The sequence below is a fragment of the Anopheles stephensi genome, chromosome 3, assembly GCF_013141755.1.
Source record: "Anopheles stephensi strain Indian chromosome 3, UCI_ANSTEP_V1.0, whole genome shotgun sequence".
NCBI lineage: Eukaryota > Metazoa > Arthropoda > Insecta > Diptera > Culicidae > Anopheles > Anopheles stephensi.
Window position 1 is genome coordinate 66,616,464 of NC_050203.1, and position 26,363 is coordinate 66,642,826.

The window sequence follows — 26,363 nt, forward strand, 5'->3', positions numbered from 1 at the left end:
CCATTTCTGGCTTACTAGACTAATTAACACCGCAAAGTAAGTCCTCACAATAGGGGAACGGCCCAGATGAGCTTTGAACCCCGGTCCTACCGTGTGAAGACGGGCGCTGCTGTCGCATCAGGCCGTCACTAGCAAAGATGTTAAATCAAAGATGAGAACTTCTTCTAACGAGGGCCTGATCTTGACTGCCCAGTAAAATCAGAAGCTGATGAAGATTCCTCGAGAGCCTGGCGACACTTGAGCTGAGGGGCCAGTCCAAGAGAAGATCCTGGACAGCTTCGGGGATATTACACAAAATTTCTAGATTTAAGTGATAAAAAATATTCTCTCCGACAGTAAGTACGTCGTTGAAAAGACTCCTCAACTTCTACTTCAACTTCTCCTCAACAGTAACCAATGGAAGGCTGTGGTTGTCCATTCCATGGATACACTGGAGGAACAGCTGTGTGACAAGGACTTGAATGGCCATAAAGACGGGCATGAGGAAGAAATTGCCTTAGGTCTCCAAAATAATGAAATCCACAAAGAAAAAAATTGGAGCGAAATTTTCCCCAAAATCGATTGTCTCAAACAACGTAGGCAATAATGTGTTGTCTACCTTGCAAACTAATACGTGCGAAGAAACCGACGACGATGACGACAGCAGGTTGCAGATTAAGCTGTTTTCCTAACGATCAACACATTTCGTGTCCTGTGTATTATTTTACCGTATTAATCATTCCCTTTTTCCACACGGTTCGGTAGTCCGGGTTCGATGAACCCCACACACCGAATGCAGGTAGCAACATAGAACCGAACACCACCACCGGCGTTGATAGTCCACCAGTTTCAGTTTCGTTATCTTCAGTGCCGACCCTTCTCACCTCGCCGAACGGTTACCCTCCTTGAGCGAGGCGCGTTACTTTCGGTGCAACGAAATGCATCCGTATGCAAGGTTCGTATTGCTTTCGGTAAGCGATATCAACCGCTCGCTGTATTCCGATCTTCTTTCTGTCCGTTCTTTCCCCCCAACGAAACAGCACACACCACCACAAGTACTTCTTTAATGAATTTCCTTTCGACTTCGAGGAAGCTTTCTTTCCGATCTGGAAGCAAGATGCGGAATGCAAATGCGATACGGCCGGGACTCGTGGGTCATATTAATTTTCCTCGGGCCCGGACAGACCCGGGTGGAACAATTCACCACTCTTGTCTTGGAAGTGTCGGGAGCTCGGATAGGTTGAGCTTCTTCGGTGTGTCAATCAAAGGCGAGAAAGCTCTTCATTTATATTTACCACAGCAAGATACTTTCACCAGCATTTGTCCCGTGTCATCGGTCGGCAAAATGCTTGCGGAAAAAAAATTAACATCTAATGTGAAATTCCAACACGATGGCAACATCATCGATGATGGAATAGCTTTTCATAATTCACCATTCAAATCATAAGCGGACAGAGCACAAAAAAACACCTTTACAAGCATGATGCAATTTTGAATAATTTACCAAGCTATCGCCGCAGACAATCTGCCTGGACACGATGATCATTACTCGCGTGCGGTTCAATTTATATTACTTCAACCATTTTATCAAGCCATGTCAATCTTGAGCCACACTCCTAGCGCTTCTGTTTTGCTTGTTTACAAGCACCCTCTTACTAGGCTACCGTGAGGCACACATCTAGAGTTCCCAATCCGAAGGTCATTGTATGCCGCTAGCAATGCAAAACCACATTCATGTGAACTCCGTTTTCTTGAAGAAACACTTGCAGGCCCCGTTTGCAAACTTATCTAATCTCGACACGAATGGGCGACAACCATTATCGACAAGTCTACCACATGAGCCATTTTTTGCATTCCACTCGATAGTAACAACAGCAACCGCATACGGGTCGTCCCCGATAAGCGACCGGCGAAAAATCACCACACAACAGTAAGGAGCCGGTACATACAGCAACTACAACAATAGATGGCGCAAACACACAAAAAACAGACGCAAACGCAAGCACATTTTCATACTGCCCCGCGTAGGTGACGACTGGTGACTTGCAGTCCAGTGTGGTTTCGTTTGGTAGACAGCAAAGTCATTAAAAATATGTCACCTGCCAAACGCCGAGAGCTCCGCATTGCTCATTATCGTAATGTACAACACCTAGCAAGTATTAAAAATCACACACAATTATTATGCTCCTAGTGGAGTCTGTGGAGAATGGCGATGGAGGGCGAAAAGAAAGTTGAAGGTTTCGCAATCATGAAAAACATCCGTATGGCATATGTGTTTTTGAATTTCTTATTTTGCTACTGCTATTTTGACTGTTTTTTTTTTCTTCGCTGTGTTCCATATAGATTTTCTACTCAAAGATCAGACATGTCAAACACATGGCCCAGGAATATTGGGACAATACACTATTGCGACCTTAGAGGATTAAGAATTGGAATTGACTAACTTTAAACCTTGATCTCTAACCTGATCTAACCTTGATCTTTAAACCTTGGGGCGGTCCGGTGGCCGAGGCGACAGCGGCGCCGGTCTTCACACGGCAGGGCCGGGGTTCAAATCCCATCCAAACCGCCTCCCCGTACGAAAGGCTGACTACTTTTCTACGGGTAAAATTAAGTCACAGAAAGCCAGAAATGGCAGGCCGAGACCTCTCGAGGTTGTAGAGCCACAGAAGAAGAAGAAGAAGAAACCTTGATCTCGGCAATGTGGTGTAAGCTGTGAATATCATACTAGATTTTATACATACACTGTGTCTTTCCTAAATAAATCACTCATTTAAGGGTTGACCCGGAGGCAGATGGGACAGCGGCGCCGGTCTTCATACGGCAGGAAAAGGATTCAAGTCTCATTCGCACCGTTCACCCGTAGTGAGGACTGACTTTCCAAGATTGCGGTGTCAATAAGACTAGCAAGCCAGATATGGCAGGCATGACCTTAAGAGGTGTCGTTAGGCCAAGAAATTAGAAGAAGCAGGGTCGCAAGAAACGCCTTATCGAGGAAGTTCTTCTCAGTTATTATATTTAACACTTATCAAAGATCAAATTGACCAAGGAGCTTGCTAGCTTAACAATCATAGACAACATTGTGCGATCGCTAACTGGAAACAGGACCTGGAAAAAGACTCCAGATTAGCTAACAAAAAATCAACGACGAGTCCCATTTCTGGATGATCTGAATTGGAGCAATCCATACTAGATCTACCAATCAGTTATAAATTCCTGGAAAACTACTAGAATTCCTAGAATAAACAACTTCATCTCGTTTTGAAGGCCTTCGCATGAAGTTATAGATCTGACAGATGTGGCGATGTGAACTGACCTGACATAAATTGTAAGATTTTACCTAACTACTTTGTGACTATGAGGTTAGCTTTTATAACTTTGCCTAAGCCATCAAGGAAGTTCGCTTGAGTCTTGGAAAATTAGACCTCTCGGTTATCCACCACCAAACACAGCCTTGTCGACCATTTGTACAAGGTTTTACTCCCAACATGGAGTTTACTTGGTATTTGAGAGAACTTTGAATGTGAGTTTGACATCACTGCCACAGAAAGTTCACATTGAGCCTCTATCTCTATCGCTGGTAACCGTTTTTTTCCCTCTCGACGCAAAGACCCAAATGGCGTAGGTTTTTGCACCGAATCACCCACTAGCTAGCCAGGAAGAAGTCATAAACGCAAACGCCCGACCGGCCGCCTGTGCCCAGCGAGAGCCAACAGAGATAAGATCTGGCTCGGAAATGGTCTGTCGACAGTGTGCATAAGCCCAAGCATAACAGGAAGTTCTACTAACAACCTAGTTTTTTTTGTTGCTGCTGCCCTAACTTCCTCTAGTCCTCTCACTTTCTTATCACTGCACATAAGTCGTCGCACAAAACCCGAGAACGAGTCGCTACCCATTCGGATCGTAAATCTTCTTCCGCGTCAACGCCGTCTGCTGCTGGAAATGGTCGACTGCTCACTTTTTTTTTTCAACCATGAAGCAGAAACTATCAGTTAGCGAGAAAGGAATGATAAAGGCAACGAAAAAAGAAAAAGAAGGAAACGTGTGAAAAATTGCGATACATGCGTCGTAATCATCGGCTGTGAAGAACGCGCGTACGCACAAAACCGTTCGTTTACGATGAAATAAATGCCTCCCGAAAACTTGTTACTTATTGCACACCCTCCCGCGTGTGGGGTTTACGAAAAACGAGACGAACTTTCCTAACGTTTAGTTGCCATATCACAAACAAAGAAACGGTTGCGACGGGCGGATGGTTTTGTGTTTCGCACTAAGGTAACGCTTACCCTGCTTTTGGTTGGTTAGATTGGATTGGCCCCTCTTTCGTACTGGCAATTCGAATTTTACACACACTTTATCCATGACGCATGTTACGCACGATTTAGCACTCTGCCTGTGGGCTAATCTGTATGTTACGCAAACATAAACAAACAAAGCGCCAGCAGATGATTCATGCCTGATGGGTGCGTGCTGCAGTCGGTGACGTATGGGTTACGGACGAATGTTTTCCTTATCAGGCAAGTTGACGGAAATGCTTTAAAAAGCCACTCGAAACAAAATTTTCCCATGACAGTAATCTCGGGGATCGGAGTCGGGTCGGTTTGGAGGCTCTTTTTGCCCCCCCAACAAACTGTGATTGAGTTTGGTAAGCTTTTCCCTGTTTCGCCTGCCTCGCCAAAAAGGAACACAGCAAATTCGATTGTAGAATAAACCTGCCATGTGATAGATTGCTGCAACGTTCGCCGGGCAAAAACAAAAAGCTTTACGGGTCTCACATCGTGCGACTCGTGCGTTCTTAGAACTCTGGGCTGTTTGATGTGTGTTCACTCGATTCAAAATTCATGTCCTAATGGAATAGAAGCAAAGGTTTCGATAAAAAGCGAGCTTCAATTTCAGAAAAAAAAAGCCTATCACCTACCGACTGGGTTAGAGTTTGGAGTTGAAATTGAAATTTAAGAATGAGTCAAGCTCCGAGCACACAGCTGCACTGCACTTGTGCAAACAAAATCCAAATTCAGCTCACAAACAGAGCATAGATCTATGTTGCTGTTGGTGGTGATTCGGAACATCGAATCTACATTCGCTGTCATGCTCTCTCTCTCTCTCCCTGCTTATCAAACCATTCCATGCAAACACCAATAAACGATCACACGCGTTCGGTCTTACTTGGCGACGGCCTAGTGCAGTTGCACATTTGCGCGTTGCACACATATCGCAATGACTCACGGTAGCCATAGTAGGCCGTCGTGCCGTTAATGGCCCTGTTATTTTTTTTCCTCCTTTGCTCATTTTAACGATACTGGTACCCTCGTTTGCTACTTCCATTATTACACACTCGAACGATGGGGAAGTTGGCAGTTACTTTGTGCCGGTTTGTTGCAAAAACTACTCACCGAAGAGAATTTGAATTGACTCGAGGTAGGAATAAAGAGTAGGTCCAAAGGAACAACAAAACACTCGGGCCCGCTAATGCATACTTTAGGGGGATCTCGTAATATCACAGGGGGTGTACGGTCAAATTCCGGTCGTTGGGTTGGTTTCGGGCGGACATTCACGAACCACCTCCGCACCCACCGAGGAGAGACACATATTTTAGTTCCGAACGTTGGTGCCATATGCGGGTGTGCTGGTGCTGGTGTGGCGATCGAGCGACTTTCACCATCGTGTGCAGAACAGAAAGCAAACCGTTTTGGAAATGAAGTAAAGAAGGTACACCCGAACAATGTGTAGCACCGTTGTGGCAGGAACATTCTAAACATTCGGTGGCGAGGAACAAAAAAACAATGCAAGCGAAACAACCCTCGGTTGTTGGTAAATAATGTAAATTTTTTAACCGAGACGGTTTGGACGAGCATCGGACGGGCAGTGTGGGAATCAATTATTCAACATAGTGCTACATTGCCAGATTTATAATAGTAACGTATGCAGTGTAAAACATGGGCCACCTTCCGATAGCTCAATGGATAACATGTTACATCCAAGAAGAATTCGAGTAAACTATTGCCATTACTTCCTGGGCGATCCTTCGAAAACCTTGTTGGGCCTTGACGATCAGCTGCTACTCTGATCTTGAATGCATAAGGTTTGTATAAGGTCCTTCAATATCAGTAACCTCCAAAAAGGCTGAACAAAATGAAGAACCTTTATGGAGGATTTTGTATGTCATGTTGTCCAATATTTTTGTCCTGACAACTGGGGCCAAGGTGCAAACGATAAAGTCTCTGAGACTGTGACCAAGATTGGAACCCTTGATCCGATGATCACCATATTCTCTGTGGCAAATAGCCGTGAGAAGCATCGCACGACACTCAACCTCTTCTCGGGGATAAAACTCATGGTTCTTCAACTGTTTTGGCCATATGTGCCTTAAGTCAACTGATGACGTTCCCATGGATATTGCTGGGCACAGAGTCATGGAGCTGGAGTTGGGGATAGAGTTCATACATCTATCACTGCAATCAATTAAATAAGTTCACAAATTCTCATTTCAACTGTTTATATAAACCAGAATCTATTTCATTCATTTCCCCCACAATTATTCTAAACTATGCTCAAGTACAAAACTGCTTAATTGAAGCTAAAATTGAATCTCGTTAGCTTAAATTATCATGACTCCTTCTTAATAAAGAAATATTTTCTCAGAAATCTTCCATCTTGCGCCGTTACGCATTGGGCCACTTCCCGCTGTACAACGCAAATCAAACAGTTTGCTGGAGATGGTGCCATCGCCTCCAACAGCTCAACAAGTTTGCTAAATTTCTCAGAAACAACCCACTTCATCGGAGGCGAAATAATGCACAGCGAGAAGCTACAGACGACGCTTTTGGGGCGGCCTTTATCATTGCAAGGCCGCGGCTTTAACGTTTCCACCAAAAGCAACAAGGAGCATGTTACGATACGATGTATAAAAGATAATCGACTGCTCGGGTCATGTGACTCATACGGGTGTGTGTGGTGTAAATAGCGGCACCGAAAAGTACGGACCTCCATTATTTGCAACAGGTTCGCGCAAGTTCTGAGACAGCTCCCAAACACCCACAAAAAAAGGAATTCACAAACCCACCAAAGTTTGCGCGTTAATTTCCTGCTTTGTGTAAGGAGAGCAAAGTTTCGGGCCGTGCCGTTGTTGTCGTAATTCGCCGTTGATTAATTAATCGAAATTGCCAAGACAAAAGTGAACTTCGGAGTGGGAAGTTGCGCGAAGGAAGGGCTAATGTGGAACCATGGCATGGGATAAAGTTGGCCAAAAGAAAACATGGGAGGCCGACGTCTTTGTGAGGCTTCCTTCCGTGTTCCACGAGAGTGACCATGGCCAGCAGCGGCCGGGTGCTGCTGATGCCGGGCGGAATCGAATGCTTTTAATTTGATATTTTCCGCCTGATATTGCTTTACTCGCCCGGTAGTCTTGGTTGCTGATGCTGCTGCCGATGTCGCTGGTTTGCCCTATTGCATTTGCTGCCTCTATTACAGCCATAAGATTTAGATGGTTTTCTTCGCACGCTTCACATCTTGTCACACATCTCATCACCATCACAACACTTGTGGGGCTGCTGCGTCACAGCAAGACGATGTCATTTGTTGCCTCGTGATCGATCGCCACGGGGCAATACAGGAAAGCAAAAACAACAATGCTGCTGCTGCTGCGAGGTCTTGCAACTGCAACGACCAATTGCAATTGTCGCAATAATGCTAACAACAGAGACATTCGTTTCACACACAGACACTAGTTTAAACTGATCGCCGCAAATCGCGAGAGACGAAACACTTTCGCGGCACACCAATACGCTGCTCGGCAGTAATTAGACACTTGAGAGACACAAACAAAAACACAAAAATGGCTTCCTCTACGATTGCATTAACCCTTCCGGGGGTTGATTGCACTGAATGCACTTCGCTCTCGGAACAGCTCTGAACCACCCTCCCCCAACCAGCACTATCTACAACGAGCTCCCAAAAAAGGACATTCCATGCGATCCGGAGCAGCTGACTACTGGCCAAGTAGTCGTCGACGCGAGTGGCTTTCAGGAATGCTTTTAGGGCGTCGAGTGGATTCCGCAGTGGATTTAGCATGCCGAATGCACTTCACTTGTCACTGTGCTGCACTTAACTGTAACCTCTTTATTACCTTCAACTTAACCCACACTTGGCTACACAGCCCGTACGATCGTGTTACGATCGTGTATGTTTGGCTTTGTTTAACACAGCTTTAATCCGTACGGCAAGCGACTTCCAACATGGACACGACACTAATTTTGGTAGCTTTTTTTTCCTTGTTTTCCTATTTTCTCATGCTCTGCTTCAGCAGCTGACACTGCTCTTATTGCTGGGAGAACACTTACGAATCTGGCACACGGTTAAATTTGGTGAACTTTCGGCACTAGAAAAACCGGGACAAAACAACTCGAGGCCCTCCGCAAAACGCACACCGTATGTTTCTGTCAATCAAAACAACAACCGCGATGGCCGGAAGAAACAAAATACGTAGCGGCATTCGCGTCTTCGTACACCGCGCTGCTGCTGTTTTTGCCTTGCGCCCGGCTACAAAACTCCGATCAAACTGACGGACCACGACGTTGTGAGCGAGCGTACCCCGCGCGCGGTTCCGTCGGTTGTAGAGCGCGCGTGTTGGCATTGGTGTACGTACGAAGCAACGTACACACAGCGAGACAAAATCCACCAAGAAAAAAAGGGATGTCGTACACGACGGAAGAGAATAACAAACTCCCTCCCACCACCCTCTGAGCATCTTGCGGACCAGCGTAAAGACAACTCCAATACACAGTGACGGAAGAAATAATACACACACACACACCACTAAAAAGGCAGCAAATGCACACATTCAAGCAGTGGCCAAGAAACACCCCGTCACATGCAAGGGAGGGAAAGCGTGTAGAAGACGTGGGGTTGGTTTTTGTTTGAAGGGTTTGTCAAGCATTTTTTTCTAAATTGTCCCATTCAAGGCTGGTTGAAAAATCATTTCAAGGGATCCTGGTATTTAAAGAATAAAATATACTATTTAAGCTTTTCTATGAAATAGCTGGAAGATTGAGATCCTTTCAACACTCCGCACAAATTGGGCGACCAAACTAAACTCCGATTTAAAAATCAGATTTTTATATGAGATTTTTGAAATAAGAGGCATTTGAAAATTGGATTGAAGTAATTACTTTCAAATTTTGTTACAAAACTTTAGTTCAAGATTGCTTGTCAAACAATCATGCCAGGTCAGAACACGGTCAACAAGGTCATACAGACTCTTAAACACATCTTTAAACAAATCTCGCTATGGATTCTACCCGTTTAACTGGTTTGGTACGATTATCGTTAAACCTTTAGCAAAATAATCTATAATTGTTAATAAAGATTAATTTTTTCAACACAGCAAAGAAGCCGCAAAAAATAACATAAGCCATCATAGACCCCTATATCAGAATAAAGAATAATTTCCAACGATCAAGATTGATTCATTTCGTTGTTTATAATTTTAAGTAAAGTTTTTCTCCACACATTCAATTTTTTATATAAAAGCTGCAGTACTTTTCAAATGCTAGTTTTTATTTCCAGCTTGTTTTTTTTTGTATACGGCCTTCTATGAAACACCAAACAAAGGGTTGAAAACCCCTGTAAGCAATACGCGAGCGAGCAAAAAAAAGATGAGAGAGCAAAACACGTTTAGCGCGAGAGTGGCTCAAGTTTAAATATGAATGAATGGGTGAGGAGCTTACGATTGTGTTTGTATGTGTATGTGTTAGAAAAGTAGGGGAAAAACCCACCCCTATTCTAAGCAGGTATGCGAGAAAGAATTTACGCGTACTACGACCAGTGAGGCTGTGGTCACAGCGTGAAGAGGGGTTGTTGTTTGTAAAAGCTTCTCTTCTGAATGTTTTTTGTGAATTTTAAAATTGAGCTTTAGTTAATGCTTTCATATGGAAAATAAAAATAGTTTTTCATCTTTAAACATTTTTTTAAATGAGATATCTACAAAGGCTCGAGTTGTATTGGATTGTTTCCCAACCACAACAAATTTACATTTCCGCATTTGATTATACCTAACATCCACCTAATTTTACCTTCCATCATTGATCTTACAAGAAAAAATCTGAGAGGATTTATTAAAATTCAAACAACTTTTTAACAAGAGGAAATAAATACATCCGCAATGCCGCTTATCAGTAATCTCCACACACATATCACTGTCCGGATAATCGAGACACGGAGGCAGAACCTTCACCATTTGCATCGGACGTATTAGTCTACGGTGGCCACGCAAACCAAACATCCCCGGCACAGAGGGGTTCAACGAACATCGTCCCCTCTGCGACGTGTGGTTGGCTTAGAGCGGTTGATTAGAGACGACACCACGATGACGATGATTATGATCGGGGAACGTGAATTGACTTTAAATGAACTTCTTCCCTACAGCCCCCCGGTAGCGCCACACTGTGCCAAGCGGGCGCTATAGCAACACGCATCACAATCTCGGGAGCTTATATACTTTGCAGAAGGTTACCTTTAATATTACAACACATGGCCGGCGCCTGGATCGCTTGCTCACTCACGGGTAAAAACAACGCGCAATAGGACGCAACCACAGGACACCGAAAAGCGCGAGCAATACAGCGAACTCCCTGGTGCAAATTTTGCGTGAGCTGTAAAAGCTTGCGTTGTGTGTCACCCACCCGTGCTGCTGTGCGTTCTTTAAAGCAATCTGTGGCGTTCGTATGGAATTTATAGTACCTTCTTAACGACCTTTTATGAAGGAAGGAAGCGTGTTAAAACAAAACGAACGCAGAAAGGATTTCGTCATCGATTGGGACGGGTTTAAAGAAAGGGGGGGAATCTTTACGACCAGGGTGGATTTTTGATGACGTTTCCGTTCGATGCTAACGGCCACACGCACCTTAAACCGCGGATACTTGGAGCACTTAACTGTTATCACTGGTTGTAAGAGTGAGACTTCTTTCCGTATCTTCGTTATCGTCCGGGAATGATAAGGTGAAGCTTACGCAGGTGTAATGCTAACAATGCAATTTAGAATGTCTATTAACTGTATACACCAAGTCTCCTCAGAAATCCAAGAGTCACAGACGCGATTTTAGTTAATTTTATCAACAATTAATATCAAGCCACTACAACTTGACATCAGAGCTTGGTGGCATCGTCAAAGCTCGAAGATCCCACTAATTAACACTTTTTTCACTCCACATTTTCTCACTACAACTCAACTACTTCCTCCAGAATGCTCGCTACTCTTTTAACCTTTTTGCACGTTTTCCACGGCGTAAAACAAACGCGACGCTACACGCCACGTGTTTTGCTTTGGCAAAACTTTTCCCACTTGCCACCAAGGAAGACGTCCCCGGCTTGACATCTTCCTGACTGCACCGTTTCCCATTTACTGTGCTCCATTCCATTTTTCATCGACCAACAAAACCCACGAAAGATCTTCCTCGCGTCTTTTCCCCTTCAAAACTCGCCAGGGCGCGATTTTACTGTCCCCGGAGTAGTAGTGTGCCCGGGATGAAAATGCTTCCCTGATCCCGGGGTGTTGGCCAAAAGCAGCACGAGCGACAGAGCACAACATCCGAGACAACCGGCTGCTCTCGTGTGATCGACCTTCACTCGTGAGTAGCAGTGTTGTTGGGTTGGCATTTGGTGAGAAACACAGGATTCCACCATCCAGGAAAGTCATCCCGAATCATCAACACACCAACAAAACGACAAGAGCTAGTCAAGGTATTTGGTTGATATTGTAAAAGCTTTCCTGTGCTTTCTAATCATAGAGTCGCAGTCAAATTTGATAAACTTGAAGTAAATTCCACTCAGAGCCGGAAGCTGCATCCTTACAAAATCGCCATCGCCTTGTGAGCACGTTGCACACTTGAGAAAGGCGGAAAACTGTTCCTTGTTTTTCAACGAGGAAAGCTTCAAGAGAGTCGAAGTCATTCGAAAAGTCCAACGAACCCTCCCAACACTCAGCAAAAAAAAGGGCGGGAAAAGCTTGCGAGAGCGTACGAAGAAGGGACGGACGAAAGCTAAGCACAATTGGCCGGAAGGAATGCAGTAACATAACGATGCCGGAAGCGCCTGATTTTTCCTTATGAGCACGAACTACGTACGTTGCAAAAGAAAAGAGAGCTGCCACAATTCCTGTCGCCCCTAACTGGCTAGCCCGAAGGAGAACTTCCAGGCTGGTTTTGTTATGTTGGCGCTAAACAAACTGCCTTCCCCGTCGTGAGCAAACCGGGAGCCACTCTCGGGAAGAGCGAACACACAGTCCTTTGATCCGGCGAGGAGTAAATAGGTATAACACGGTATAGCATGGGATATAAGGTTGCCAGGACATGTCGATTAAGCTTTTGCAGCTTTTGGGACGCTGGAAGATGGAGGAAGCGCTCGGTCTTTGTGTTTGTTTTGGCGACGGAACGGTTAAAAGCTCAGGCGGCGCTGCTGTCGGTGGGCATGGATTGTTTGGTGGTGTGCCGGTTTTGTATGTATGGATGCATACCGGTGAATAACGCGCAAACACGTGAAAGCGAATCCTAAGGAAACTCTTTTTATATCTGCAAATGTTAAACCATTCGATAAATCAGATAAAACATAACATAAGCATGAAACATAATAGATAAACTATGGACGACGTTGAAGGCTACATCAGACAGCTCAATAGATTAAATGTTGCTTGACTTAAGACTGAGGTCAGCTCGGAGTCTCTTCATTGGTTCTACTTCCAACAGATATTTTTACATATTTCCAACTTCAACCACTAATTCTGAGATGATTGTGACATCAGGATGTTCAGGACAAAAATGGCCTCTACTTGGACATATATGCCGATTTTTTAAACAATATTCCTCTTTACCGTCGTGACTACAGAATGATTTGAAAATATTCTTCAAAAAAGGTTCGTTCAAAGAAAAGTCTACTATTTACTGCTGAAGTCAATGGAATGTTTTATGTTGATACAACGGCATCTGGCAGGACCGGGATATAAATCGCATCCGGACCATTCCCCTGTAGTGAGGTTCCACTATCCAACTACTTGGTATAATTAAGTCTAGTAGGCCAAAAATGGCAGGCATGACCTTAAGAAGTCGTTAGGCCACGAAGAGAGAGAGAGAGAAAGAGAGAGAGAGAGAGAGAGAGAGAGAGAGAGAGAGAGAGAGAGAGAGAGAGACATCAGGACATTCAGGACAAGGACTGCTTCAAATTAGGCATGGACACAGAGCCTTTCATAACATTGTTCATCTAGTTCAGGATATTCTTCATCGTGCAGATGAGTGCTCTGAGCACTGTATCAACGTTTTACAGCGATTGATAACGCTTTAATATTTTATCTGCATATGATAGACATGATGTCCAGGATCATATCGAGACTTCGCTTGGTTGTACGATAGACACAGGGTTTTTATTTTATTTCAATGAATGCGTTATAAAACCGAATGTACATCATTAAGCCACATCTCATTATTTCTTCTTAATTGGCTCTTCAACAAACCAAAACAAAAAATCCAAGAGGCCAATGATCGATAAACCATATCCGCACCAAAAGCAGACATGCTTAATAGATATGCAAGCTAGATGAGCGATGCTGAAGAGAAACTCACGAAAGCTTCAACGAAGGAAATAATGCAACCACACGACGACGATCAAAAAAACACGCACCAGCAATAAAAAGGTTTTTGTAGGGCTAATGGAAAGGAAAGAAATACGGCGAAACGTGTCTTGCCAATAAGCGAAAAGCTTTTCCGAGGTGCATTAATGCAATCAATCGTTCGCCGTACGAGGGTACTACAACTCCAGCGCCACTCTCGTGTAAGGGTTCGCCAGAGTTCAGACGAATGCCTGCTCAAGTTGCTTCGCAAACCTTAGGTTCCGGTTGAGGTACGAGATGGTTGAAAGTTCTTCCAGCTCAATCACACAACAACACAAAGAGATGCGGGAGGTGGATGCCTTTCTTGCAGCGGATGATGCACCTTTCGTATCCTGTAAGTGGGCATCCCGTTTTATTTTATCATCCCCATTCGAACGGTGCAGCATGTGGTCGGCTGCAAGTGATGCTTCTCGGTTGAAGGCTTTAATCGATCGAGCTTCACTTCAAACGAGCACTCTTTATAATGCTTCGTCGTCCACACTCTCGCGTTACCCTGCCGAGAGCTTTAACATTAAGCTAGCGGGTCCGAGAATAGAGCCGTTGTGTTCCTGCGGGTTATTAATACGAGCATGCTGATTAAAGCATCATAATGTTCTTCCGGCAATCCGCCAATGAGGAGGGGAAGTAAGTGTGTCCTACTTGGGTTTTATTTGCGCCTCCCGAATGCGCCTTGCTACACGATGAAGGCACACAGGGGGGAAAGCATTTTTATATCACCATCACCAATAAAATGTGTACGAAATTAACCACAACAAAACCACCTGCCTGCCTTCAGAACCCGAAACACAGCTCTAAAACCAAAATCAGAACACATTTGCACTCGGTAGGTAGCGCACGAATTTGTGCATGTTTTCATGGCATTAATGTTCCTTTTTTTATCATGTTTTCCGGTATTTGGGCATGTTTAACAACACAATAAAGTAATAAAAAAGCTTGCGAAGCTTTAGGCGCGTTAGGGGAGATGGAAAATGAGCCACTCCGGAGCCACCACTCCGGAGCCGGAAAATGAGCCACAGCGAGTTAGGGGAGATGGAAAATGAGCCATTAATATTTCAAAGTATGTCATCGTAACGATTCGGTAGTACTCATGGGATTGCTATATTTCAGTGACAAAACATCTAACTCAAATCTCCAATTCGTGATTAAAGTTAGAAAAGTTGAATAAAATTCAAAATTTAAAAACGAACTTTCACTCGAGAAGCCGAAGTTTGGTGACTGTTACGCTTTGTATAACTTTTCAACTCTTTCCCGCCCTTTGTTGTCAATTTTGAATACGATTTTTGATGTTGAGTCGACGCATTTTAAAATATTTCAGTTATATTCAATAGTATATTGAAGTATCCTATGTGTATGTGTAAATGTGTATTGAAGTAGGATAATGATGGTGCACTACATATCTACTTGATTAAAAGTAAATTATTACTTCTTCTTCCTTGGCACTATAAACCTTGAAAGGTCTCGGGCCTGCCATTTCTGGCTTTCCGTCTTTCCGTAGTAAAGTAGTCAGTACGGGAAGGCGGCCTGGATAGGATTTGATCCCTGGTCCTCCGGTGTGGAGAGCGAAATCGCTGTCACATCTACTACCGGGCTGCCCGACAATTATATACTACTGTTACTTATTATCGCTATTGAAACAATTATCTGTAATGACAAAATAAGAAGACTTCTCGCGAGTGTTCATGACTCCCCTCAAGACTTAGTTTGATGCCATAAAGCCTTATGATGGGATGAGAATACTTTTAAAAAAATCATCACGGATCTGAATAATTGTCAAGAAATTTATAGAAAGATTCAACAATATTTGGGAAACATTCAAACAAAGTAAGACGGATTCAAACATATCTGGGAAACCGTAAAACTCCCGGATACCGTGTACTCTAATTGTCAATTTAACTTTCACCCAAAAATCCTTGAAACTACACCAAACCAATCCATTATCCGCAATCCGAAAAAAAAACCCCATTGCGGTAAACCATTGCGACGCTGCTCGGCAAATGCCACCAACAGTGGCGGTTGTTATCGATTACGATTTGCCAACGCCGGTGGCATAAATGGAACGAAAGTGCCAACAAAAAAAAACCCTCCCAAAACAAAACCAGGAACGTGAGGAAGAAGACGTTGCTATTTTCATTTACCCTCCCAAGGTCAGCAATGGACCGGTTGAGCAATGGGAAGCGTACAGCGTGTAGTTGCGAATCTTACCGACCTATCCTTGATCTAGTTAGAATAATTTTGGCCAGCAATTATATATTCGATGGCCATACATTTTTGACAATCGATGAACAAAGTATTTGCTTGCTTATTTTGAGGTTCTCGATTAAGAATCGGACGGGATAATTGAGAGTGGGACAAAAAACGCGTTAACAATAGTAATCGAGGTGGTGGATGCGTGATGCGCGCATCATAATTAACACCCCTCAAGGGAATCGGGGGGAGCGCTCGTACATCATTCATTAGCTACTTCCCAGAATAACGGGGTAAGGGACCAAACTGGAACAGATTAGCCCGCAACTCCCTTGTTCCATCGCTGCGCGCTATCTACGATACTTAATACCAGCGTGACCCCGATCCCAAAATCAAATCCATCGTAACCCCCGGCGTTCGGCGTGTACAGCAAACGGAAGGCTGGGCTTGGCCTATCATTGGCGGTAAAACAAATTTGCGTGTGCTCACCGCAGTGAGACATAAAATCGAAACACCATGACCACCGTTGGGCACGGACACTGGAATATCCAGGAACAACGGAAAGAACCCATTAGACCGTCAACACGCCAAAAGGACATCGCCACCGTCACAAAGGTCACAAACAAAACCCAACTCGGCGTGTCTAAATTTTTGGTGTTTCACTTGGCGCTCGCTCTAGCCGGGAGGCGTTCGGCGAACAGTACGGCCTAACGAGACATTAGGCGGGCCGATTTCCGACGATCCTGGTTACCGAGCGATACCGTCTCGCGGTGCCATCCTCCAGTCAGTGATTGGACGTCAAGAAGGCGACCTGTGCGTAGTTTTGGTCGTGTTTTAGCACCGCAATCTACCCTAGAAAGTGTTTAACCGAAGGAGCATTCGATTCCATTCATTAACCAGAGGTGAGAGAAAGTGTATATAGGCGCGCTTATGTTTGCACATTTATCTCCGTCTCCGTCAAATCTGTAATCGGCACATTTGCGTAGGCAGACGCTGAATCATACGGCTATTTGTGCCAGCGTCCCCACAAGGAGAAGGGAACGAAAGCATCTTGCACGTTCCATCGATGATTCAACGACGTCACGGTGTGTTCCACGGAATCCTAAGCGGCTTCTCAGGTTTTATGCAGATTTATGTTGATGTTGCAGCGTTCATTGCTTTGTGCGTGTTTGTGTCCTTATTAATCCGCTATCAAACCGGTTCTCGTCGCGCTTCTTCCACGCGTGGTTCCTGTTCCACCTCGCGGGTGTTTACAACGGTGACGTCACATTAGGGGTTGTTGTTGAAGAATTCACCTTCAAGCTCCTCATCCTTTTCTCACACACTTCTTGAGCTCGTTTTACACAATCACACACATCAACAATGACGCTCATATTTAAACTTGAATGGCAAAAGCCTAAAATCAAAACATAGTCTTACGGGCCAAACACTCACCTGTATCTCGAGTAAAATCTCTTGTTTCTTCCTTCGCAGCTCTATCAATAGTTTCTGCTGCTCGGGTGTTAGCTCTAAAATGAGAAGTAAAGTTCAAGAATTAGTTTTGCTACTATTGCCCCCCAGTGCAGTACGGACAAGGTGCATTAAAATCGATGCAACAATGCTGTACACAATTACGTCTTGCTCGAGTCCAACGAGGACAATCCACAAAATACCGACACAGCGACACATACACAGACAGCGATTCTGTTTGTCGGGGTAAAATTAGAACTTCAATCCCGGCCAATCTAAGTCCCCGGATAACGTAACCGCTGACACGCCGCTCGACGGTCAATTTCACTCTAAACGAACTCTTTCCGCCGTGGGCACGATTTGGCGGCATGATACGGTGGTAGTAGCTTTCTTGCCGTACCTTGGACCCTTGCGGGAAAGGGTAAGAAGGAGAAGCTGGCGTGGCGGATCCCACCATTTACCTCCGGGATTCCGGTGATTAGCATTTCGCTTCGTACGGTCGATCGAGAACCCAAGCGTTCTGTTCAATTGGCTGCAGTTACACACGTCGGTTAGTGAGCTGGCCCCGATTTCATGTCCATCCGGGAGTGGTGGACGGGCGGGTACTTGAAACAGCACCGAATGACTCCCGTTATAAGCTGCCCGGTTCCAGTGCAGCGTATCGAATCCGATTGGCTGAAATGACTTCTATTTTCGGTAATCCATTCGAACGTGCGCGCACCCCACAATCAAATGTGCCGGATACCCGAACCCCGGTGACTGCCATTGCGCGCGTGTGTGTGTGTGCCTCCGTGAGTTACCGGAAAATTTAAAGAAAACATTACGCAGCCAAACATAAACAACGCGGTCAATTTACGCAGATACAAGGTGAGGGCCAAACAAACGATGCTGATTGGGGGGGAAACGCGGTTCCGGACAGGGGAATATGTCGAAAGATCCAAAACAGGTGTACTATTACAGCCTTTTGGAATAACGAATGGTGCAGCGTTTATTGTTGACGCAAGAGATAGAGGGAGAAATCGTCAAGATAAGAATGTTTGCATAAGCACCAACAAGGGTATGCGACAGCAATATTTACCAAAGTTCTGGAAAAACATGGTCTCATATGCCAAAAATATACATCTCACCACGGTAGCCATGGAAACCGGAACCGGGCGGACAACTGATCCCAAATGTTCTTCCTACAGAAACTAGGGGAAACGTTTTGCTTTTTTAAACTAATTTCCAAATGGAATTAAAAGTTGGCCACCGGGAATGGTTTGGGGGCGAACAACACAAAAAGTGAAATGCCTGCTGGCTACGTAACAGACATACTTCGCAATGTCGGTCGGCAAGGTAAGCAGGCTGAGCCACGCGCGCGATAAGCCTCACCGTACGGGCGTCCGGCGGGCAATTACGCTCCACGTTAATTACGGGGCCTCGCGGCGGCATCGCTGGGCTGGTTCTGCACAAACCCTTACACGGGGTATAATGACATACACTTCGAACTAATGCTACCGTACTGGCTGGCTGGCTGGCCAGGGTGGAGGCTGGGAAGCAAACAAAAGCGTACAAATAAGGGTGCATAAGGGTGGTTTCTATCGGGGTCGCGACATACCTGGCAGTGGGAAGTTTTCTGTGTGCTGCGAAATGTTTGACATCGTTGCGTACGAGCTTTCCATTGTGTTGACCATTGTCGTTCTCTCCGTGGCCGTCGTCGACGTCGTTGTCGCGGATGCGCTTTTCCGAATTTTCCAACCAACTGGGATGAATCATGCACGCGTATTACCGCACCGGATTGCAAGGCCACTGCACTGCTTTTCTATTTCACCTCAATGTATTGCTACTCTATGCCCAAACCACCGAATCACAGAACACCACGGACCACAACAACAAAACGATACAAAAATCAATTAAGCAACAGACGATTTTCGCGTACGGGTACTGGGGGATGTGAGAACAACAACACAGCCAGCTCAAAGGCGTTCCACCAACCGGACGGGTTTTCCGAACTTTTCACCAAACACTCAACGCGGTTACGTTTTCCCAGCAAGCGGAACCTATTTGCCTCACAATACACAAAGCCTAATCAAACAAACTACACATTTTCACTAAACACTTGGCCCAGAAATTCTTGTCGCGTCTTTATTGTAGTTATTTTTTTTATAAATACGATTGGCTACAAAACATCCATCTTTCAACGAAGCTAACGTCAAAAGCATCTTTTAACGAAAGTGTCAAAACGTCACCGTTTTTTTAACGAAACCCTGCTTCGTGTTGGCACTGTAGGAATCTGTTTGGACATTTGAATCATATTCCTAGAAGGGTAATTGCTGTCGAAAAAATCTATTTTAATGTATTTTTGGGATTATTTTAATACAAGTATGAGGTACACAATTTTTTGGATAAAAAGTTATTCAGAAACATCAAACAGAAAGAAATTTTTGGTGTTTCTAGCTAGAAAAAGATAAATCAAATTTTAAATCCTCTCAAAAAATTATATCCTGATATCAAAAAATGTCTCAAATCTGTTGGATGTACTGAATTTTGGAAAAAAATTTAGTCCCTGTATCTTAACTCAACTGAAGAGACAATAGTTCCATTTTAAGTAGATTGTTACTCGGGCGTTCCGTGAATACGAATCCTGCAAAAAAAGCATCAATCAATCAGCTCGTACATATTCTTGGGCTACAAAGACATCATCCACTTACCTGTAGATACAAGTGAATTTTTCACCATGATTAGAATGAATGTCAATTCGTACGAAACGAACGCTAGGCACTTCGCGGTCCAAATCAAACTCAAACGTTTCCAAAAATGTCGTCATGTAGTCGAAGGTGAATGTGCCGAAATAAGTTTCCTTGCCTGTGTTACTAGGATTGTTTGAACCCTTAAAAAAGAGAGAGCATATGTTGAACACGTGCATAAGGAAAATCTTAACGGGTAAACTTACCCAAACTGAAAATTCTTTTAGGGCACTATAGACGTCCGTTTTGATCGGTAACGATGATTTCGGAATGTGTTCTATTGTAATGGCGTTCACGTGTACATTCTTTGCTAGCTTCAGCACTATCGTTCCGGAGCTTCCTTCCAACGCATAGCAAGTGCCACAGTCCTAAACAAAAACATTGGTTTGTAAAACTTGCCACGACCTACAATGGGATAAATTATGCCATTCAAAACCTGTATGATGCACTGCATTTGATAATAGTTATCATTGATGGACCATATCATAGAGCGCACTCTGCTCATAATCGAGTTTCCGTGCCGCGACGTTGTAACTGCCGAAACCACCTCGCCACCAAAAATACGCGAAGCATAATCGGTTGGTCCAAGTTTGTCAAAGTTGAGCTGTTCTAAGAGAAAGATTCGCTCGTTGAGTTCTTCCAGTTCTTTAAAACATTGCACATTTGACGCAATGTTTACACCGACTTCATTGGAAAGCTCTTCATATTGCCGTTGTTTCGGCCGCTGGGAAGTTAGAGAGAAAACTGTAAAGTTCCGATGTGCTAAACGGTTTCTTTTCTCTTACCTCTTCGATGAGCTTCCGGCTATGCAGCTGTTCGGTGGTGACGTTTTCACTTACAAAAACTTGAAACAGGATGAAACACGTCAACAGGATGCACAGTATGTATAGGGCCAAGTTCTTCTGGTGAGTTTCCGACATACTGAAAAGAATGCTTTTCCATCTGCTACCAAACAAACACAGCATACTGAGAGCATCGGTGCAACAGCTTTTCCGCACCAAATCTTCAAAACAAATCATCGTTAAAAATCTCCCTGCTAGATGGCGCTTGCGTCGCAAAAGAGCAGCCAGGCGAAAACAGCGCTCGGCCCGTAGCTGTCAGAATGACGTTCGTAGCAAAACAAAGAAAAAATACGATCGGAAAGAGAAAGAACAACAATACATTTCGTCGCAAACATTTTCGCTTGCGGCGCAGCACGGTGATCAGCAAATTGCATTTCTCGTACCATTTCCGTAAAGATATTTTGTGTGTGTGGGGTTTTTTTTGTGCTGTTCGTTCTTTCTTGCAATCCGCTCCGTGCCTACGTCATTTAGAGGAACGGCGTAAATTCGTACGACGACCCCCTTTTTTGCGGATTAAACAACCCGTGCACTGGGTAGTGTGTGCATGAATAAGCGCAGGCTACAGCCACAGAGGCAGGCAACGCATCGGAATCGGGGTTTGCAGCGGAACGGATTGTGGCGTGAATGGCTAGCTTACTGTTGCATTCGTCCTCACCCGGTGTAACGTGCCCGGCCGGAAGAAACAATTGCCGCGAGTGGAAGCATCCGTAAATTGGGTGGGCGAGTTTCCGAACGTCGTCGTCGCGCCTCACTCGCCCAGTTCCGTAGCGTTGTGAAACGGACGCGTAGTTTATGTTGTTCTAAAATAAACAACATTACATCATACTAACTATTACAATAACAAGCGGCAAGCGAACGTGTCCTTCCCTGAGCGGGGTCGTAAATAGCGTTCTTTGTTAGCATCGTACAGTGTGACTCGGTCCTGTGCTCCCGGACGACGCGCTGCGGCCGGGGGGCGGGCTAAGGGTCCGACCCGGCTGTCCCATCCGGACGATGGATAGCAATAAGAACAAGGAGTGCTGCTACAGCAACGGAGGCCGTTGCGCTAGTGGCGGTGGCCTCACGGTGGTCATCGGGACGGACTGCATCTCCAAGGCAGTGTCTGCGGCAAAGTATCAGAATCAGTTCAACAACAACAATCTAATCGAGCAGGAAAATCTTATGCCTCCGGTGCATGATCGAGTGTCCGGCATGGTGCAGGACGACAGCTCGACCTCGACGTTGCCCAAGGAGAACGGCGTGGTAGCGTCCAACGAGTCGCCGGTGAAAGATAAAGTTCTGGCGGAAAATGGTAAGAACGTGCTCTAGGCGGTGTTCTAGCTGGAGGAGCTTCCTGTCGCCTTTATTATTATAACACATAGAGTATTTAATAAGGAACTTCATTAAACTAAGCTTACGTTTCCAACTTACAGGATCGTCCCGTCACATCACGTCCATTTTTAACCAAACATCCACACCAATCGTCTCTGCTGGCAGTGACATTCCATCCGAACGATTGCTCCCGAGCCTTCAATCATCCGTTGACTTTTTTATCACGAGCACTAACAACGTCCCTAGTAGCTTTAATCCAACCACCAACGGAACCGGTACGGACCATCTACGAACTACCCTGTCCAGTGCGCACGACAGCAATGGGTTCGGTCAACCCGCTATAGAGCTTGCTTCGAATGGTACCGGTGAACTTCCGGATGAAACTAGCCGAGCGTCGGCAGCAGAGCGCCCGGTAAAATTGAACGACGATGCCTGTCCACCGGATGAGGGCGACTTTTCCGACAACAATTCCCTCGGCAATCTGTCGTACGCGAGCGAGAATGGTTTGATCGAGGAAATCATTCTACTACCGAACAACGTCTACTCCGACGACGATAATGCGTCCACGTCAGACGATTGCATCTATGCGTACCGTGGCGGTGAACCGGACGGTGCGGCAGGCCAGCTGTTAGACCTGCAGGGCGACTTACCGCCCGATGACGAGACCGATTTCCTCGAGATGGATTTTGATCCGGAACCAAGCTCGGAGATGGAAAATTTTAACAGACAGTCAGATTTTATGCTCGGCTTGGACGAGGATAAGTTTGCGGGTGTGGCAAGGCCAGCACTGGAAGGGCAGCAGCAGGAAGAAAACGTAGGGAATGGTTCTCGATCGCGGATTGCGTCGCCTACGGTACCGTCGCATAGTTCGGCACCGCACGACCCATCGGGACCACTGGACAGGGAAGGCGAAACAGCACAAAAGGGAAACGACACGGGTTTACATCATGTGCCGGAAATGAATGATGGTCGTTCGCTGGTTCCGTCTGTTCCGGTATTGGCGGCATCGTTAGCAGAGGATGGTAACGATCAGCGGGAGCAAAAAGCGGATAGCACGAAGGGCGATAGCAGCATCAGCGATCAAATCGTGAACCGGCCAGAAGCTCATAAAACGGGTGCCATTCCAAAAAGCTTGCCCTTGCTGTTGGCAGACTGTTCTTCTACACCGACGGAACGCGGCGGTTTATCGGTGAACGCAAAAACCCTTCGGCTAGAGCATTCTCTACACCCGGACGAGCCGGATGCGAGGGACGCACGCCGTTACGCACCGGGTTCTCCTTTCTACCACAAAGCAGCCGAGTTTGGGGCGGGCCGGCAGCGACCGAACGGGTTCGATGAGTGCGCAGAAGAGTTGCACTGTTTGGACTGTGCGGAGCAAGAGTTCCTGATGCGAACGAAGCAAGACCCCAGCAGGCAACGGTACTGCAATGCTTGTAAAGCGGCAAAACAAGAGGGCAAGGGCCGATCTGCAGCGCGATCGTACGAGCGAGATAGCGGCAGAAGGGTAGAAGGGCTCTTTACGGGTGCCGGCACCAACCAGCCGACAGTAGACGACGAGCTGTGGGATCAGCGTGCGGAACAGATTGTGTATGAAGCGCTGCATAAAATCAACACCCTGAAGGAAATGCCACCCACCGGAGGGTTGGTGTCGAGAGCGCGTCCATATCAAAGCCAGGGAAGCGTTCCGTGCGTACCAGCGCAACGCGAAATGCCCGAACAAGTCACACCGGACAATGATTGGTGTGGTCAGCAGGTGCCGCATGTCCGTGCTAAACAGGTAACAAGCGGTGGTTCTGAATTAAGGGTAAATTAAATATTAAGTTTAATTTTATCTTACATTTGTAGACGCAGCGGGAGCAAAGTGTAACGATATACACGTTTAACTGCAGCTTAATGACAATAATGGATTCATTGGTAAGGCTTGAAATACGGGGACCTGTTCCATCTGGAAGTATCCGATTCGGAATGGATCTGGAAGAAAGCCTCAAGAATTTAAGAATTTTCCTGGATCGTTGACAGATTAGTCTCGAGTACAATCCGGCTACATTTCTGGGAAAATCTTAAAACGATGGCCACTTTGGATGGAACGCACCCAGCAATAATTGCTACCACGTTTGGCAATTATACAACCACATTTACTCACCTTCTCTCATTGCCTTGCAGACAAGCTTTGGCCTTACACCGAATGAGGAAGTGCTGCGACAGTACTTTTACGACCAGTACGAAGTCGACACGTCCAAGATGACCATACCGCAGTATCTGCTGCACATGTCCAAGCGGGACTGCAACTACCGCAAACTGATCGACGCCATTCAATCGAGCTGTGATGATGAGCTGCTGGATATACAGTACTATCCGGTTTGTATACCTTACCTCCTCACACATTTACGATACGCTCGCTAACGCTATTTACGTCCGCTTCTTTCAGCTGCATCCTTTCTCGGACATGCCGGAAACGGTGGAAATCTGTGCTAGCGAAATAGCGAAGCGCTGGACCGCCAACACGAACCTGCGACAAATTATTCACTTCAAGCACAAACACTTTCACACGTTGAATGTTCTCGGTACGTGGTTGAACCCGCCCGTACGTTGGCTTTCAATAGCACTAACATCATTGCCATTCCCGTTTTTTGTAGGTAAAATTGTAAACATTCTTCGGCAGCCTTCCCGTGGTCGACACACGAACCACATGATCAGTATACCGCAGTACTACAAGAGTGGCATCCTTCAGATCAAGCGAACAGGCGGTTGGTGAGTGGACACCCGAACCCCCCCCCCCCCCCCCCCCCCCCCACGTGTGCTAGTCAGCAGTAGCTGCTGCAGAAGGTTAAACAAAACAAAAAAAATTGCAAGCCGCGCTCAACCCCGAGTCCTAGGATATAAGCCAGTGATTTTGTTGGTAGGAACCAGGTCCCGGCCACACCTGTGCGTTGAGTGGAGTAACATCAGTTAAATAAGTTTGCTGTTTACGCTTACAAGGCCTCTCGGGCGGCCGCTTCGATTCGCTTGATGGCGGTATTTTTGTTCTCGTTTTCAACTCAACACTGCTGCAAGCCCTATCAACCGTGTATGGTTTACCGAAAGCAAAATGCTAAAAAACAAAAACGGGATAAAAAAATGTGTACATATTAGATAGAAACCTATTTATTGTACGGTACACGCGCTAGTTCGCTGCGAGCAGTAAAAAAAAAGAGCGGATTACGCCCTGCCCCAAAACCACCGCCACCAGCATGCAGTAACACGTTGGTCCTTTATCTGTGTTTTCGGCTCGTGTAACGCTTTTAAATATCGGTACAAAATTAAGTTACTGTTTATTTTCGTTTTCGATACCTTCGTACAACCGCCATAAATGATTGCTTTGCTGAACTTTTTATCGAAACGAAAAATTACGAAACAAAAGCTATAACAATAACGGTTAGGAATAGGTTTGTAAGTGCTTTCCGTTTTACCGGTACGCGGTGCATGTGTGCACGACACTTACAAAACGAAACCTACAGTACTATACTATTCAGTGCATACGCAACAAAATGCTTTAACAACAAACACCACACCAGCCCTGGTTATCCAGTCGTGGACAACAGCAAAACAGTAACGCATAAATGTTATTCACAATGATCAGGTGTAAGCAAAGGCAAGGCTAGCTTTTTGGACGCTAGAAACAATAATCCCCATTTTGCGATCGTATTATATATATGTACCTTATATACACGAGTTTCATTTACACCCCGAGTGCTACGAATGGTACAGGCAGATAGGTAGATTGCTTGTACAAGCGGTGGTTCTCCCTCTGTTTTTTTTTTTTTTTGAAATTCAAACCTGTGAACCAATAATATCTTTCACGCCTGGTGTGATCATTTGAGAATGATACTACTAAAAATAAAAGTCAAAAGCATATAAAATCGTCGTTGGGTGTTTTTGTGGATACAAAGATATCACACTAAGAAACGGAGCACCAGCTGACGACCTCTTCCCTAACGTGGCGGTACGAGGAGTCGAGCCTTCAGGAGTATGTTGTCAAACCATCTTGATCCTGGCATCATCTACGAAAAACTGTGAAAGAGACAAGGAATAGCCATCCAGCGAACTTTCGTTTAACCGAAGGACTACAAGTGGACATTATAAGCCATGGCCTTCACCCTGCTAGGAAGGTGCAGCAGGTGGACGACGAATCTAGAAAATATCAAAACGTGATTGGCTGTGATTCGGGTGAGGCTGTAG

The 26,363-nt window shown here is 45.3% G+C and overlaps 3 protein-coding genes across 6 annotated transcripts in view; 1 reads left to right on the top strand and 2 right to left on the bottom strand.

Annotated features, from left to right (window-relative positions):
• Positions 1-19,460, bottom strand: part of LOC118511746 (cytohesin-1) — a 56,018-nt gene extending 36,558 nt beyond the window's left edge. Inside the window, exons 1-2 of one of the 4 annotated variants that reach the window (XM_036055208.1) lie at positions 18,864-19,460; positions 17,252-17,325 (exon numbers count right to left, since the gene is read on the bottom strand). In XM_036055208.1, coding sequence (XP_035911101.1) covers positions 17,252-17,325; positions 18,864-18,939 — 150 coding nt within the window. In that variant the 5' untranslated portion in view covers positions 18,940-19,460. Of the gene's footprint in view, positions 1-8,104; positions 8,563-17,251; positions 17,326-18,863 lie in introns of those variants that run through there. The other 3 variants (XM_036055206.1, XM_036055205.1, XM_036055207.1) reach the window with 3 other exon arrangements.
• A 115-nt stretch (positions 19,461-19,575) lies between these two features.
• LOC118511749 (SUN domain-containing protein 3) lies at positions 19,576-21,003 on the bottom strand. Its single transcript, XM_036055214.1, has 5 exons — positions 20,778-21,003; positions 20,429-20,716; positions 20,199-20,360; positions 19,957-20,135; positions 19,576-19,889 (listed from the first exon to the last, which is right to left on the bottom strand). The coding sequence occupies exons 1-5, from the start codon at positions 20,955-20,957 to the stop codon at positions 19,862-19,864; spliced, it is 837 nt and encodes a 278-aa protein (XP_035911107.1). The 5' UTR covers positions 20,958-21,003; the 3' UTR covers positions 19,576-19,861.
• Positions 21,004-21,218: 215 nt separating this feature from the next.
• On the top strand, positions 21,219-25,920 carry LOC118511745. Its single transcript, XM_036055203.1, has 6 exons — positions 21,219-22,125; positions 22,247-23,922; positions 23,991-24,059; positions 24,309-24,503; positions 24,574-24,709; positions 24,782-25,920. The coding sequence occupies exons 1-6, from the start codon at positions 21,828-21,830 to the stop codon at positions 24,898-24,900; spliced, it is 2,493 nt and encodes an 830-aa protein (XP_035911096.1). The 5' UTR covers positions 21,219-21,827; the 3' UTR covers positions 24,901-25,920.
• Positions 25,921-26,363: the final 443 nt, after the last annotated feature.

Excerpts from the sequence above, each read along its gene's own strand:
- LOC118511749 (XM_036055214.1), bottom strand. The coding sequence starts at position 20,957 with ATGCTGTGTTTGTTTGGTAGCAGATGGAAAAGCATTCTTTTCAGTATG. Across the intron at positions 20,717-20,777 it reads GCCGGAAGCTCATCGAAGAG|CGGCCGAAACAACGGCAATA; the intron begins GTAAGAGAAAAG and ends CTAACTTCCCAG. Across the intron at positions 20,361-20,428 it reads AAATGCAGTGCATCATACAG|GACTGTGGCACTTGCTATGC; the intron begins GTTTTGAATGGC and ends GTTTTTGTTTAG.
- LOC118511745 (XM_036055203.1), top strand. The coding sequence starts at position 21,828 with ATGGATAGCAATAAGAACAAGGAGTGCTGCTACAGCAACGGAGGCCGT. Across the intron at positions 23,923-23,990 it reads CGCATGTCCGTGCTAAACAG|ACGCAGCGGGAGCAAAGTGT; the intron begins GTAACAAGCGGT and ends TTACATTTGTAG. Across the intron at positions 24,060-24,308 it reads TGACAATAATGGATTCATTG|ACAAGCTTTGGCCTTACACC; the intron begins GTAAGGCTTGAA and ends ATTGCCTTGCAG.